Here is a 16,336-nt window from a genome sequence, read left to right on the forward strand (position 1 = left end):
ATCAGGAACCCCTTTCTTAACTTCTGTCCTGGGCCACACCATGTCTAAAATTGGCCCTCATACTCACTCACAAACCATTACTGCCTCCATAGTCGTAACTAGGCAGCACACTTTTCCCCACTACTTCTGGAGAACTGAAGTGTGTGTGTGTGTATGGGGTAGGAGGGGCAATGAATAAAGATCTGGGTGGGGGGAGCATGGTAGGGGGACCCACAAATATATGTTTGCCTAGGACCCAATACAGTGAATCTGGCCCCGAAACCCTCTCTCTCTATGATCGTGCTAGGGACTTGTCACATAAGTTTCCCCCATTTCTTACTCATCAGACTACCAGTAAAGGAATTTTCTCCACTAAAACATACATACTGAATGTTTTATTGGCAAGTAAGGGTGAATTTCTCCAAATGCACTGCAAATAGTAAATGAAAGCAACAGCAATAGTAGCCCCATTAAGAAACACAGCTGCAAATCTTGATTATCATATCAGTACCATTTACAGTTATATATTTCTCCATTAATTTTGTTTTTATCAGGAAGGTGGGAACATTGCCAGTCGAATTAAATACGTATCTTATTTGAAATTAATCAAAAATGCATAAAAATATAGCAGATATTTTAACACTTTTTAAAAATCAATATATGGTCATTTGTGTTCCAGCAACATTTACAATTATTTTATTGCTGACACAAATCACTCTGCAGAGAGGTGACTGATGTCTAAACAGACAAATCAGAATCATAAAGGCACACGTAAATCCGCCATGGTGTATGCCTCTGGACGGCTGACTATTCTAAGACACCAGATTCTCTATAAGGCACATAACATTAGGTTGCTTTTCACAGCAAGGAAAAGCGTTCTAATAGATGAAAGGTGCCGAAACAGCAGATCCATGTGAAACAAATTTACGTGCTCATTTTACAGAATAGTGCCGGGTCGGGAATCGCTGGCACGGTTTGATAAAAGAGGGCCTAAGTGTTTCCATGTGGATCTGCAAAGGGAGGCGTAAGAATGGGAGGGACATGGTGGTGGGTCAGGGGTGTACCCTTAAGATGCAAGCAGCGTTACAGAATAGTGTGGATCTGTGTCCATCTTGTGAGCCGGGATTAAACCCCAGTTTTAGTTTGTGCAAATCCTCATGCCCAATGCCGAGTGTGGATCCCAGTGCTACGTGCTGTTCCATCCCGGAGAGCCCTCTATAATATACCATCCAGCGCCAATTTTTTCAGCACCCAATTTTAGGTGCATTTACTGAATCTCACCCATAGTGCATATGTCTGGATGGCTGAATATTCTAAGACAACGCTCCCTACTATTTACTGTTGATGCTTGGTCTGTCTACATGTGCATTTTAAACAACTGAGGCATCAAGAACTCAATTTGGATGGCATTCCACGGCTCATTCTGACTCTGGTACTGATTAGTCCGATTTCTGCCCACTTTAACAGGCTTGAAAATTAGCTTACAATGCAACCTGATGTCATGCAAGGCATACACTATCCCATTTGTTCTGTATTCCAACTGATTTTACCCTTTCTTTCAAATCAGCACAATGAAGCAGCCAGATTTACTTGAAAGGCAGGTAGGTTGGATTCCCCCCCCCTCTCCACCACACAACAACGGTATTCTGTGTTCCTAGATTAGGTCTCTATTCTTGCCCAATAACAAGGCAAGATTCAGTGTCTAGCATTCCAGTCTGCTTGTGCAAATTATTTTTTTTCAATTATACATTTTTTAAATTGTCCAAAAAACAAATCATACTTTTGTTCCTCCTTTAATTAGAGAGAAGTGCACATGAATTGGACATTTCCAACCCCCCCCCCCCCCCACAGAAGGAGAAGACTACTCTAAAAATTTAAAAGAAAACCCTTGATTTAGTAAAAGGCACTGCCATGTTATCATGTACTAACATGAATTAACATGTGCTACGTACTGTAGGTCCTTCTGGGCCCTATTTCTTAATAATGCACATTAACAGCATTAGTGCATGTTAACATGGCAACATTCTTTACTAAATTTAGCCCTACGATTGCAGTAAAATAACAAATCATGAATATCAAATATGGTCGCCACCACCACCTAATGAATCGTGCAGCGAGGTTCTCCTATCACTGCGCCCCTTTCTTTGCCTTCTGGCCGCTGAAATGATCAAATGACTTGGTGGCCTTCTGCCATGAAAGCTTCATTTCCGCCACAGTGCGAGGGACGCATGTTAGCAACTCATGCCACTGGCAGTCACCGCGATGTCATCCCTCAATACGGACCTGCCCATAAACAGAAAGAGAGTATCAGTACATTAGGTTTACCTACCTAAATGCTGGCAAAATGCTCAAAGGATGTTAAAGCAACAGAATTTCTTACTGTTGTGGGTAAGGAACTGAGGAGCGTTTTTACTAAACTGCGTTAAAAGCTAATACACGCTTAATGCAGGAAAAATGGCCTAACCCAGGATGCAGAGTAAAGTGTTTTGCCCATTTGCATGTGCTAATTGCACGGTATATATAATATATATATATATATATATATATATATATATATATATATATATTTATATATATCTTTTAATTTTGAGCAGGTGCATCAGAAGCGGAGAATGGGCATGGAATCACTATTTAATTAGCATGCTGCTAAGAGCACACACACTAACTGAATAACATTGTCAATGCAGAAAAATAATTGACAATGGGTGAATTTATGGCTGCGCTAGAAACGGGATTAGAATGCAGGAAAGTCCAACTTTTAGGGAGCTCTCAGCCCATTTACTACTATAGTGTTTTAAAAGAGCCCCTGAGACAGCAAACACTAAGGAGCTTGGCGCCTTGAGTCAGCATGTTGATGCCGCATGCCAAATGCCAATTCTATAACGCCATCTGTGCACCAAGACGTCATTACATAATACTAGTGTAAATCTGAACTGACACACTGCATTTATGTTCGGTCAATGGCAGGTGCAAATAGGAGTGTAAGTGCACCCTTCAAAGTGTGGAGCTTAGAATATTCAGTAAGTTGTGCACATATGTTGGAGACATGCCCATACCCCCTCCATGCTCTGCTCCTGGCAGTTATGCACTATGGCACTCACTTATAGAATACATGACTACTGCACGTATGTGCCTAAGTGGCACTTTTCTATGCACTTATGTGCACAAAGCTTATGTAACTGCATCTAACCAGTTAGAGATCTGCCCTTTAAAGGGTGGGGGGAGTTATCAACATAGGCTACCGTTAACTTAAGGCATGTTATTTTACTGATAACACCAGTTATTAGTAAATAGGTCTCATAGCATTAATGCCCCCCCTAAGTCTAAGCAGAGACACAGAAACACACACACACACACCTGCTACCAGTATAAAACATATCACATATACATCATGTTTGATGTTGTTTTTATAGGAGATGATTACAAATGTAAGCAAACATAAAAACCAACACACTGAAAACTGTAAACTTATTACCATAAAGGTAGGAACTGCTTTAAAAAAACAATGAAGGGGGCCATTTACTAACAATTAAGGAATGCTGTCTGCCCCAGGGCCCACTTCATTCCTATGGGCCCTGCGATACATAGTGTGTACTAATTGTTAGTAAATGACCCCCTAACAGATTTTGTTTCCTAATTAACTTTTTATTGAATATTATACAATAAATAAATGCAAACTTAGTTCCAAAACTCTTGGAAAAAAGAGCCGGACATTTCTCAAATAGTCACATCCCTCCTTCACCCCCATGCCAAATTCCAGACATCGATTATCTTGTAAGAGTATACACAAATCAAACAAAATACCCAAAAATATACACGACTGCATATGCTTTCCTGCACAAACGTAGGCAATCTTTCATATGGAACCATAGTTATGGCCATTAATGGGAGCACCGTTCTAATGTGAACCATAAAGTTACACTTTCTGGTTCCATGACCAAAATTTAGACCAGCAGTACCCTTTCAGCTTGTCCTTTGAGACAGCTGCCAAGCTATTTAATACGTAAAACTTTCTAATTCTATCATGAACATTACGATATAGAGGCCGTTGATCCCCCTTCCAACACATAGCAATTTTGCAGTGAGCAGCTACTAACAGATATTTTAAAAGCCTCTAGTCATCATGCCTCATGTCTAGTGGCCTGCTGTGCAAAACAGTGAGCTTTGGAGTGCAATGTAACCAAACTCAATTATCCCAAAACTCTTCTTTTCACAGTCCCACCACATATGGAGATATGAACTTTTTGCCCCGCACTCAACCAAGGTAGTTTGGTATATTTTTTGAAGTTGAATGGGTGTAAGGTGTCACCTACATAACAGTTTCTATCCATTTTCCACTCAATTGGCTGCTACAGAGATAGTCTTCTAAGCTCGTATATGGGTAGGCTTACCGGTCACAGGTTTTATCAGGAAGAGGTACAGGTTTGATATCATCTCCTTACTCCCAAACAACCTGAACTTAAGGCCTCATAAAGCATTTGACAAATACAAAACCTATTATGGATCTAACTTCTCCTTCCTAGGCAGCCAACTCTGGAATGCCCTCCCCAGATCTATCCATGACTACCTACCCTTTCGGAAAGCACTAAAAACCCATTTATTCAAGCAAGCCTATCCACATGTCCCTGATTAATCTTATGAACCCATCTACCTATCACACACCCATATGATAACAACATTGATCCAGACTATATCTCCCACTCTGCTCCCCTCCATTGCCTATCCCTATCTACTCATCTCTCCTATTATTCTGGTATACTTAATTTTTACCCTAACAATATTCTGTATTCCTATTACTATGTAAGCCGCATTGAGCCTGCTTTGAATGGGAAAGCGCGGGATACAAATGTAATAAATAAATATCCAGATCAATATGTTCAGTTTGTTTATAATGTCTGAGTTGCAAATACCCATAATAATCCCTGGGGCCAAGATGATATACTTCTTCCAAAGTGTTATAATCCATAATTTCTCCTTTAAGAAAGGGCTGCCTTATCCTTTTGAGTCCCTTGTCCTACTAGGCGTTAAACAGTCCGGAGCTCTGCCCCAGGGTAAAGTCCTCATAGACTCTAATAGGTGTAAGAAGGGAGGCTGTTTATCAAACCCCTGAAAATACTCTGAACTTATACCAGAGGGTCAAAGTGCGATGCAGAAATGGGGTAAGGTTTTTACTGCAGCTCTCCCTACATCTCGTTTCCCACACTAAGCAATGGAGGTCCAACCCCCTACCCTTCGCTCGTTCTATCTGAATCCAAAGCTTGTCTGGATTTCTATGCCAGTCATAAACTGCTCTCTATTGAGGTGCTATATAGTAGTTTTTGAAATCTAAGACAGCTAAGCCACTCTCTAGCTTAGAGAGCTGCAGGATACGTTTTTATGGTTTATTATTTTTAATCTACCGCCTTTCGAGTAATTGGCAAAGCGGTTTACAATATTCACATTGCCACCTGTGGTGGCCTACCTTTTCAGATGTAGCTCAGATTTTCCTATCAATTGACCTACATTTTTTTGCTACTGGAATTAGGAGGACCTGAAATAAATATAACTCCCTAATAGATTTAAAATCTCAGAGACTTCATAAAGATTACAATTTTTGTTGGTCAGTTACTTAAAGTAGAATATTGACTTGTGATATTAGTGGGTTCAGTGGTAGTCTGGACAGTATACAAAAATTTATTTCAGATCACTGTGGGCGTACAAGTTTCTGGTCAGCAGTGTTATATGTTAACGATGCAACCGAGCAGAACTGACATTTCAAAGATATTTAATATGGCAATCTGAATCACCTCAGATCTGCTGTCAAAGATGGATTTCCTCATATTGCGCTTTTGTTGATTATGGGAAATACTGTTTCTGGGTTTTGTATCACTCCTCCAAAAGCATCAACCTGACAGAGCTTCTATTCTAAATATCCTAACTCAGAGGGGCGTCAGCAGTCAGCACACAGCCCTTGCTCACCTGGATCACTTTCAAGGCTCTAATCTCCGTCACCTACTTTTACCAGCAAATTTGCCTACGCTGTAATTTTTTCTAATCTTATCAGACCAATTCAAGCAAGCCACAGAGCTGCACTAAAAGCAGTTCATCACCAACTGAATGCACAGATTGGCAAACTCCAAGCTTGCAGTTACCGGTACTTTTAATCTTTTCAGACTGCTTCACATTTGTGACTAAAAATAAAACCATTTGTACTCCTTGCTAGGTTAGTTTGCTCAAATACAATGAGTCATTTAGCATAACCACGATTGGCTACTTATCCCTTTACCAAGGCATTCTTTAATCAGCATCAAGATAAGAACTAAACAGTAGAATTAATTTGCCCACCTTCACTTTTATCCGCCGAGGAGAGATTAGAATTGCTTGGATTTAGACAGACGTAAGCCTCTTTATACACTATGGCTGGGCATAATTTCTATTTTATGTAATACATACAGGGCTGAATTTAGCAGAGATTTTCTCGTAGGAAAAGAATGAGATAAAAGCCTTAGGGGCCTGTTAATTAAAACACCTTAATTCCATGGGTGCCCAATGTAAGTCCTCATGGTCTGCAACCCAGTTGGGTTTTCAGAATTTCCACAATGAATATGCTTGAGATCTATCTGCGTACAATACAGGCGATAGATTTCATGCATTTTCGTTGGGGAAATCCTGAAAACCCGACTGGGTTGTGGACCTGGAGGACAAACATTGAGCGCCCCCTGCCCTAAGCAGTCAGCAAGTGAATTAGCATGCATGGTAATTGTTACCACGCTGGCATGACAGTGCATGCTAATTCATGTGCTAACTTGTTAAGGGCAGGAAATGGCCAGGACTGTGCACTACAGCTAGCGCACAGTACTTTATCACTGCTGTCACTTAGCTTGGGTGTACACTCCACCTCCTGATTAGGATGCGATAAAAGTAACCCAATGCTAACTGCAAATACATTAATGCGTGGTAAAGAAACTTTTCTGTGACAGTAACTCCATGGTGATATGCTGGAAACGGCCCCCAGCATTTAGCACACGTATGCTAATTTTTGCATTTAGTGTGCAGAAAGTGCAAAACTTTACTAAACTTTCGTAAAACTATCCCCTTACATATTAGGCCATATTTGCTGGTCAAAGTGGTCAAGCTTATACTTTTAACTACTACTGTACCTGAATGTAGTTTGTCTTGAAATGCACGAGACAAATCTAATCTAAATAAAATGGGGTCAATATTCAAAGCGATTTAACAGGGCAGGAGAGCTTCCTGCTCAGTTAAAGTGTTGTGCCTGCTTACTTGCTGCTATTCAACGGCGCTTCACCAGACAGCGCCACTGAATATCAGTGCTAACTGCCTCTGCATCGTTCAGTTAGTGCAGGGACGATTCCGTGGGTGGAGCTGGTTAGAGGCGATATTCAGTCCACTAACCAGCTAAGTAAGTGGATAAAGTTAGAACAGCAAAAGAATCTGACCTGACTGTATCTGTTGAGCTAGCCTGAATATTGGCTGGTACCTTGTTAACTTCTGGGTGCCTGCACATACCTGGATATTCAATATCGGAGCCCGAACACGACCTGGCATTTAATATACCACTACTACTACTAACCATTTCTATAGCGCTACTAGACATAAGCAATGCTGTACACATTAAGGGGGTCTTTTACTAAAGCTTAGTTCGAGTAATCTGAGCAGGGCCCACTTTATTCCTATGGGCCCTGCTGCAGATAACTCGAGCTAAGCTAAAGTACTTCCTCTGTCCCTAATGGGTTCACAATCTAAGGTGGGGTTTTTTTTTTCCGGTACCTGGGGCAATGGAGGTTTGGGTGACTCACCCAGTGTCACAAGGAGCCACAGTGAGAATCTAACCCAGATCCACAGGATCTCAGCTCACTGGACTAACCATTAGGCTACTCCTCCGCTGAGTTCTGCCCTTGGCTGTCAGTGGCTTAAAAACCGCTGACCACCGTGGGCTGAATATTACCCTCAATATTTTATTCTGCCCATCACTATTGATTCTAGGTGAATTGCAAAAGAAAAAAAATGAAGGAACACTATACATATAACAAACATCTGATCTTAAAGCATTAATTGTATGTGTAAGGAGTTAATGCTTTAAGATCAGGAACTGACAATTTAAATTCACCACTTTCCATACCACTATCTGAAGGGAAAGGCTGCTCAGAAGGCAGAGCTTGTTTTCAGCTGACCATGTTTCCTTTTTTAGATAAGCAATACAAGATTTTTTTTTTGCTCTCCTCAAACCTGTTTCCCTTCTTTTCAGTATGTCACCTTCAACAGTAGGGACATTTCTCTCAGCTACCTGTAGAGCCCCTCCCTGACTTTTTTTCAAGGCTAGCAGCAAAATGTTAGATTTTAAATTTAATGGTTTTATGTTATTGTATTGTAATATAAGTTTTTGAATTATGTATGTTACTGTAACCCGCTTTGAGATAAAGCAGGATATAAATACAATAAATAAATAAATAAAAAATAGGTTAGGGAAATACATTCAGCTTTTCCTGGAGAAGGGAAAACAATGAAGAAAATTTAACAGTTGTGGAAGCTACACAATCCAGTGATTCAAACACCTAAAGGACTCTCGATGGCCCACTGAAATATCTGACTAGCTTAGAGTCTAAAACCACTCTAGAAAACTCCCTTTTCTTATCTCTGCTACAGCACCTAGATGTAACAAATAATTATAGCACACTTTCACCAACAGTCTGCCTGCAACTGGTGATCTGTCATCTGTCGGCCCATCCTCCATATGGTTTAGTCAGTGCTAACTCTGTGCCTACTACTGGAAGCTACAGTCAATAGCAATAGAACTCTGCAGTCTGGTGTGTCAGGTCAACAGGACAGGGCTCAGACTACCCAAGGTAACCTGTCAGACTGGCAATGCAAGGGTTGATCTTCGTGTAACTTTGCTGTTCTCTTTTATATACCAAAAGATGCAAATCAGAGGAATGACGACCAATTTCTGAAACTGAGGGACAGCACATAGTAAAAAACATATTCTGTGTCCAACCAGCACACTATACAACATAACAAAAGCCAAATATATGAACTGGTGTTGCAAAAAGCTTCCAGTTTAATAGATATGTTGAAGACAGAAACCTCAAATTTACTGCACTGCTGCACACATGTTTCCCTCTCAGGGTTGTAGGAAGTGTCTTTAAAAAAAATTCTTATGGTTTGGGAGGAGGATGTATATATGGCAGTGAATCATTCTCCACGAATGACGAACCTCTCCTGAAGCTGCCAGTATGTGGCACGAGGTGAAGGGGAAGAAGGAAGCAGGATAATAATCAGAGGATAACAAAAAGCTAAGTCTACAAAAACCTGGACACTAGACTGCCCCAATTTGTTTGACTGCACTTTTTGTTCTTTAGATTGTAAGCTCCTTTGACCAGGGACTGTCCTTCTTTGTTAAATTGTACAGCGCTGCGTAACCCTGGTAGCGCTTTAGAAATGTTAAGTAGTAGTAGTAGTAATATGCCTAAGGCACACTGACAAGAAAGTGTGGAGCTTCCCTTCCTATAGCTATTCTTACAAAAGAAGCAAAACATTTCAAACACTGGGAGGTACTAAAGTGAATAGATATTGCTCAGAAACACTCCCCCCTCAATAAAACTGTTTAACAGATGAGCAGTATATAACATGTGGAGAATAATTTTATAACAGGCCACTTAAGTTTGGAGAACATAAGAATAGCCATACTGAGTCAGACCAATGGTCCATCTAGTTCAGTATCCTGCTTCCAAAAGTGCCAATCCAGGTCAGAAGTACCTGGCAAGAGCTCAAATTAGTAGCAACATTCCATGCTACCAATCACAGAGCAAGCAATAGCTTCCCCCATGTCCATCTCAATAACAGGCTATGGACTTTTTCCTGCAGAAACCTGTCCAACCCTTTTTAAATCCAGATATGCTAACCGCTATTATCACATCCCTCTGGCAGCGAGTTCCAGAGCTTACTATTATTTGCGTGAAAAAATATTCGTATTTGTTTTTAAAAGTATTTCCGTGTAATTTGAGTGTCCCCTGGTCTTTGTACTTTTTGAAAAAACAGTGAAAAAATCAATTCCATTTTACCTGTTTCTACACTACTCAGGATTTTATAGACCTAAACCATATTCCCCCTCAGCCGTTTCGTTTACAACCCATTTAGCTTTTTTGACTTTACAAAATACTAGGGGTAAACTGACAGAAAAGCTACGTTACTTACCTGTAGCAGGCGTTCTCCGAGGATAGCAGGCATAATATTCTCACATGTGGGTGATGTCAACCAGGGAGCCTGGTGCGGACACTGCCAAGTGCAATGTCACTTTAAATCTTTGAGGTAGTGCCCCCCCAGTGCACATGTGTGGGGGTCTTCCTGCTCGACGCTCAAGCATCGGACCTGCAGTACAGTACTAAAGCTAAGACGATAACTCCAAGGGGAAATGGGAGGATGTGAGAATATATGCCTGCTGTCCTTGAAGAACATCTGCTACAGATAAGTAACTTAGCTTTATCCGAAGACAAGCAGGCATAATATTCTCACATGTGGGACTCACTGGCTACCAGGCTCACAATATTTTATTTATTTGGATTTATTTACCACCTTTTCGAAGGAATTCACTCAAGGTGGTGTACAGCAAGAGTAAGTCAAACATAAGCAACAGACAATTACAGCAGTAAAAATATTCAAACAACATTATAATGTCAACACAATATGTAATAAAACATTTTTATAGACAGCCTAGAGTATAAACAAAGATGGAACATATAGATAGATAAGACAGATTAATAGGAGTAAGAAAATAAGGGGATTCAAAGAAAGTTAACATAAATCAGTTTCTGCAATTAAAAAGATAGTGAGGCTGGTGGGAAAAAAAGGACTGGAAGTTGGAGTTGGCTTTTAAGTAGTAAAAAAATTCTGCAGGACTGCTTGTCCAACCCGGCTATCCCATCTGGAAAGCTGCTCCAGACAGTAGTGAGCAGTGAAGGTGTGGTTAGAAGACTACGTTGCCACCGTCATGGCTCTCACGTTGTGAGTGGTGACCCAGTCATGAAAGGTTAGCCCAGCCTCAGCATACATGTAGGAGATACAATCTCAACCTGGCTGGCTGACTGTATGTTTGGTCAAGGTTATCCCTAATCTGTTAGGGTTGAAGGACACAAAAAGGTAGGAGGACCTCTGATGAGGTTTTGCATGTTCTAGATAGTACACTAGAGCATGCCTGCAGTCCAAGGTATGCAGTGTTGCTTCTTCAGGATTACAGTGTGGCTTAGGGAAGAAGATGGGTAGTACAATGGATTGATTGAGTTGGAACTCTGAACCCACTCCAAATTCCTTCGCAATGTGATAGAGTACAACCCTGTCATGGTAGGATCTGCCAAAAGGACTTGAAGCTCGTTGACTTTTCTGGCAGAAGAGCGAGCTATTAAGAACATTATCTTATATGTGAGGAATTTCAGAGAATAAGAACAAAGTGGTTCAAATGGAAGTTTCATAAGAGCTATTAGGATGAAATTCAGATCCCACACCAGGCAGTTTGATAGGAGGTTTGATATGAAACAAAACTTTTATGAATCTAACTATTAAGGGATGAACTGAAACTGTTCATCATCAACTTTAGAATGAAAAGCACTGATAGCACTCAAATGTACTCTCACTGAGCTAGTTTTGGGGACAGAATCCGAGAGGTGAAGCAGTTACTCTATAAGAGTAGATGGAGAGTTTATGGTAGGCTCGAATGCTTTGGCTGCACACAAGAAAGAAAATCCTTTTCACTTTAGGCAGCAACATTTTTGTGTAGAAGGTTACCTAGAGGCTAGGAGTTTCATAGAAACTGCATCAGGAAGGTTTAAGGAATGTAAATCTACGTTGTCAAGAAACAAGCCATCAGGGCTAGAGAGTGAGGGTCTATATGAAGAAGGGACCATTTGTTCTATGTTATTAGTGCTCGAAAAGGATCCAACTTCAATGATTACTTGGCTGATAATCCTAAGAGAAGACGGAAACATATTTGATGTGGCCAGCAGGGAACTATTAGAATCATGGTTCTTTGGTCTTAACACAGTTTGAGAAGAGTTTTCTCTATTAGAAGTAGTGGGAGCAAAAGCACATAGGAAGTCTGTTCCCCTGTGAAGTAAGAAGTTGTCTGTGGCTGTATGGATGGCAGCATACCGACGGGAACAAAAGTGGGGAAGCTTGTTGTTCCGAGGAGAAGCGAAGAGATCTATCGCTGGGGTCCCTCACTGCTGGAATATTCAGTGAACTACAGAAGTGCCGAGGGAACATTTGTGAGGTTGAAAGACCCTGCTCAGTTTGTCTGCTATAGCATTCTGTTTGCCAGCTAGGTAAACAACTCTTATAAAGATGTTTCGATAAGCTGTTCATGTTCATATCTGGACAGCTTGGCGACAGAGAGGGTAAGATCCTGTTCCTCCATGTTTGTTCAGGTAATACACCACCACCTGGTTGTCCGTGCAAACTAGTATTACCTGATCAAGAATACGGTTCTGGAAGGTTTTGAGAGTATTCCAAACAGCTTGCAATTCCAGAAGGTTGATATGTCTTTTCTCCCATGGGGACCAAGAACCCCATATGTGGAGACTGTCTAGGTGCGCTCCCCAACCTGTCATGGAGGCATCTGTGGTGAGGACTTTGTGATATGGAAGGGAATAGAATGAAAGGCCCTGGATACGATTGAGACACCATCCACGACTGCAGAAAGTGGCATAGCTGTGGAGTGGTCTGAATAAGAGTTGATAATCCCATGGCTTGAAACTACTGAGAGGAAAGTGTCCACTGAGGAATTTAGAAATGAAGAGGAGCCAATGGTGTTACATGGACTGTTAAAAAGCCATGTTACCAAGTAGGCGGAGCATCTGTAGAGCAGATACTTGGGTGGCATTCAACACCTGAGAGGCAAGATGTAGTGTGCCCTGAGTAGTATCGATGAGAGCCCCTATGTACTCTAAGGTCTGAACTGTTTGAAGATGTGATTTGGGGTAACTGACCACAAATCCAAAGAGTTTCAGGAGCCATATGGTGGAGTGTATGGAGGCACTTGCCGATTCTTGAAAGGCTGCCTTGATTAACCAGTCGTCCAAGTAGGGGAAGATGTGTATGTACCATTTACGAAGTGTTGCAGCTACTTCTATCAGACACTTTGTGAAGACTCGAGGAGCCGGGGCTAAGCCAAATGGTAAGTTCTTGCATTGACAGTGAAGAGTTCCACAATGAAAATGGAGGAAATTTCTTGCGTGCAGGAAGAATAGGTTTGATGCCTCTTTGAGGTCTAGAGAGTAAAGCCAAATCATAAGTACATAAGTACATAAGTAGTGCCATACTGGGAAAGACCAAAGGTCCATCTAGCCCAGCATCCTGTCACCGACAGTGGCCAATCCAGGTCAAGGGGCACCTGGCACGCTCCCCAAACGTAAAAACATTCCAGACAAGTTATACCTAAAAATGCGGAATTTTTCCAAGTCCATTTAATAGCGGTCTATGGACTTGTCCTTTAGGAATCTATCTAACCCCTTTTTAAACTCCGTCAAGCTAACCGCCCGTACCACGTTCTCCGGCAACGAATTCCAGAGTCTAATTACACGTTGGGTGAAGAAAAATTTTCTCCGATTCGTTTTAAATTTACCACACTGTAGCTTCAACTCATGCCCTCTAGTCCTAGTATTTTTGGATAGCGTGAACAGTCGCTTCACATTCACCCGATCCATTCCACTCATTATTTTATACACTTCTATCATATCTCCCCTCAGCCGTCTCTTCTCCAAGCTAAAAAGCCCTAGCCTTCTCAGCCTCTCTTCATAGGAAAGTCGTCCCATCCCCACTATCATTTTCGTCGCCCTTCGCTGTACCTTTTCCAATTCTACTATATCTTTTTTGAGATACGGAGACCAGTACTGAACACAATACTCCAGGTGCGGTCGCACCATGGAGCGATACAACGGCATTATAACATCCGCACACCTGGACTCCATACCCTTCCTAATAACACCCAACATTCTATTCGCCTTTCCTAGCCGCAGCAGCACACTGAGCAGAAGGTTTCAGCGTATCATCGACGACGACACCCAGATCCCTTTCTTGATCCGTAACTCCTAACGCGGAACCTTGCAAGACGTAGCTATAATTCGGGTTCCTCTTACCCACATGCATCACTTTGCACTTGTCAACATTGAACTTCATCTGCCACTTGCACGCCCAATCTCCCAGTCTCGCAAGGTCCTCCTGTAATCGTTCACATTCCTCCTGCGACTTGACGACCCTGAATAATTTTGTGTCATCGGCGAATTTAATTACCTCACTAGTTATTCCCATCTCTAGGTCATTTATAAATACATTAAAAAGCAACGGACCCAGCACAGACCCCTGCGGGACCCCACTAACTACCCCTCCTCCACTGAGAATACTGGCCACGCAATCCTACTCTCTGCTTCCTATCTTTCAACCAGTTCTTAATCCATAATAATACCCTACCTCCGATTCCATGACTCTGCAATTTCTTCAGGAGTCTTTCGTGCGGCACTTTGTCAAACGCCTTCTGAAAATCAGATATACAATATCAACACGGCTCCCCATTGTCCACATGTTTGCTTACCCCCTCAAAAAAATGCATTAGATTGGTGAGGCAAGACTTCCCTTCACTAAATCCGTGCTGACTTTGTCTCATCAGTCCATGTTTTTGTATATGCTCTGCAATTTTATTCTTAATAATAGCCTCCACCATCTTGCCCGGCACCGACGTCAGACTCACCGGTCTATAATTTCCCGGATCTCCTCTGGAACCCTTCTTAAAAATCGGAGTAACATTGGCTACCCTCCAGTCTTCCGGTACTACATTCGATTTTAGGGACAGATTGCATATTTCTAACAGTAGCTCCGCAAGTTCATTTTTTAGTTCTATTAATACTCTGGGATGAATACCATCAGGTCCCGGTGATTTACTACTCTTCAGCTTGCTGAACTGACCCATTACATCCTCCAAGGTTACAGAGAATTCGTTTAGTTTCTCCGACTCCCCGCTTCAAATATTCTTTCCGGCACCGGTGTCCCCCCCCAAATCCTCTTCGGTGAAGACCGAAGCAAAGAATTCATTTAATTTCTCCGCTACGGCTTTGTCCTCCCTGATCGCCCCTTTAACACCATTTTCGTCCAGCGGCCCAACTGACTCTTTGGCCGGTTTCCTGCTTTTAATGTATCTAAAAATATTTTACTATGTATTTTGCTTCCAACGCTAATTTCTTCTCAAAGTCCTTTTTTGCCCTCCTTATCTCCGCTTTGCATTTGGCTTGGCATTCCTTATGATCTATCCTGTTACTTTCAGTTGGTTCTCTTCTCCACTTTCTGAAGGATTGTTTTTTGGCTCTAATGACTTCCTTTATCTTACTGTTTAGCCACGCCGGCTGACGTTTAGTCTTTTTTCCCTTTTTTCTAATACGTGGAATATATTTGTCCTGAACCTCCAGGATGGTGTTTTTTAAACAGCATCCACGCCTGACGCAAGTTTTTTACTCTGCGAGCTGCTCCTTTCAGTCTTTTTTTCACCATTTTTCTCATTTTGTCGTAATCACCTTTTCTATAGTTAAACGCTAGCGTACTTGATTTCCTAGTTTCACTTCCTTCAATGCCAATATCAAAACCGATCATATTATGATCACTGTTATCAAGCGGCCCTCGTACCGTTACCCCCTGCACTAGATCATGAGCACCACTAAGGACTAAGTCTAGTATTTTTCCTTCTCTTGTCGGCTCCTGAACTAGCTGTTCCATGAAGCTGTCCTTGATTTCATCAAGAAATCTTATGTCCCTTGCGTGTACAGATGTTACATTAACCCAGTCTAACCCACTGAGTTGAATCATGGGAAGTAGTGACTCCAGGGCTCCATGGCTGACATCACCCACCTGTTTGCTCTTGGAGAATTATGGTTATATTTCACAGTTCACCTTTATTTGATATATATATATATATATATATATATATATATATATATATATATATATATATTTTTTTTTTTTTTTTTTATATACCGCCTATAGAATTGCTTATCTTAGCTGTGCACAATAAACTGAATAGGGGGTGTTATGGCCTAGGTTACAGAATGAAAAAAAATTCTAATCAACCATAATTTAAAACTATAAATAAGAACATAAGAATAGCCATACTGGGTCCATCTAGCCAATCCAGGTCAGAGGTGCCTGGCAGAAACAAAGGTAGTAGCAACATTCCATGCTACCAATCCCTGGGTAAGCAGTGGGTTCTCCCATGTCCATCTCAATAGCAGACTATGGACTTTTCCTCCAGGAATTTGTCCAAACCTTTTTTAAAACCCAGATACACTAACCGTTGTTACTACATCCTCCAGCAAAGAGTTCCAGA

General features: G+C 41.4%; 1 protein-coding gene across 1 annotated transcript in view; it reads right to left on the reverse strand.

The window, feature by feature from the left end:
• Positions 1–359: 359 nt before the first annotated feature.
• Positions 360–16,336, reverse strand: part of PEPD (peptidase D) — a 422,604-nt gene continuing 406,627 nt past the window's right edge. Inside the window, exon 15 of the mRNA XM_030204435.1 lies at positions 360–2,262. Within this exon, the coding sequence (XP_030060295.1) occupies positions 2,245–2,262 (18 nt within the window). The 3' untranslated portion in view covers positions 360–2,244. The remainder of the gene's footprint in view (positions 2,263–16,336) is intronic.

The sequence above is a fragment of the Microcaecilia unicolor genome, chromosome 5, assembly GCF_901765095.1.
Source record: "Microcaecilia unicolor chromosome 5, aMicUni1.1, whole genome shotgun sequence".
In the NCBI taxonomy this organism is placed as follows: domain Eukaryota; kingdom Metazoa; phylum Chordata; class Amphibia; order Gymnophiona; family Siphonopidae; genus Microcaecilia; species Microcaecilia unicolor.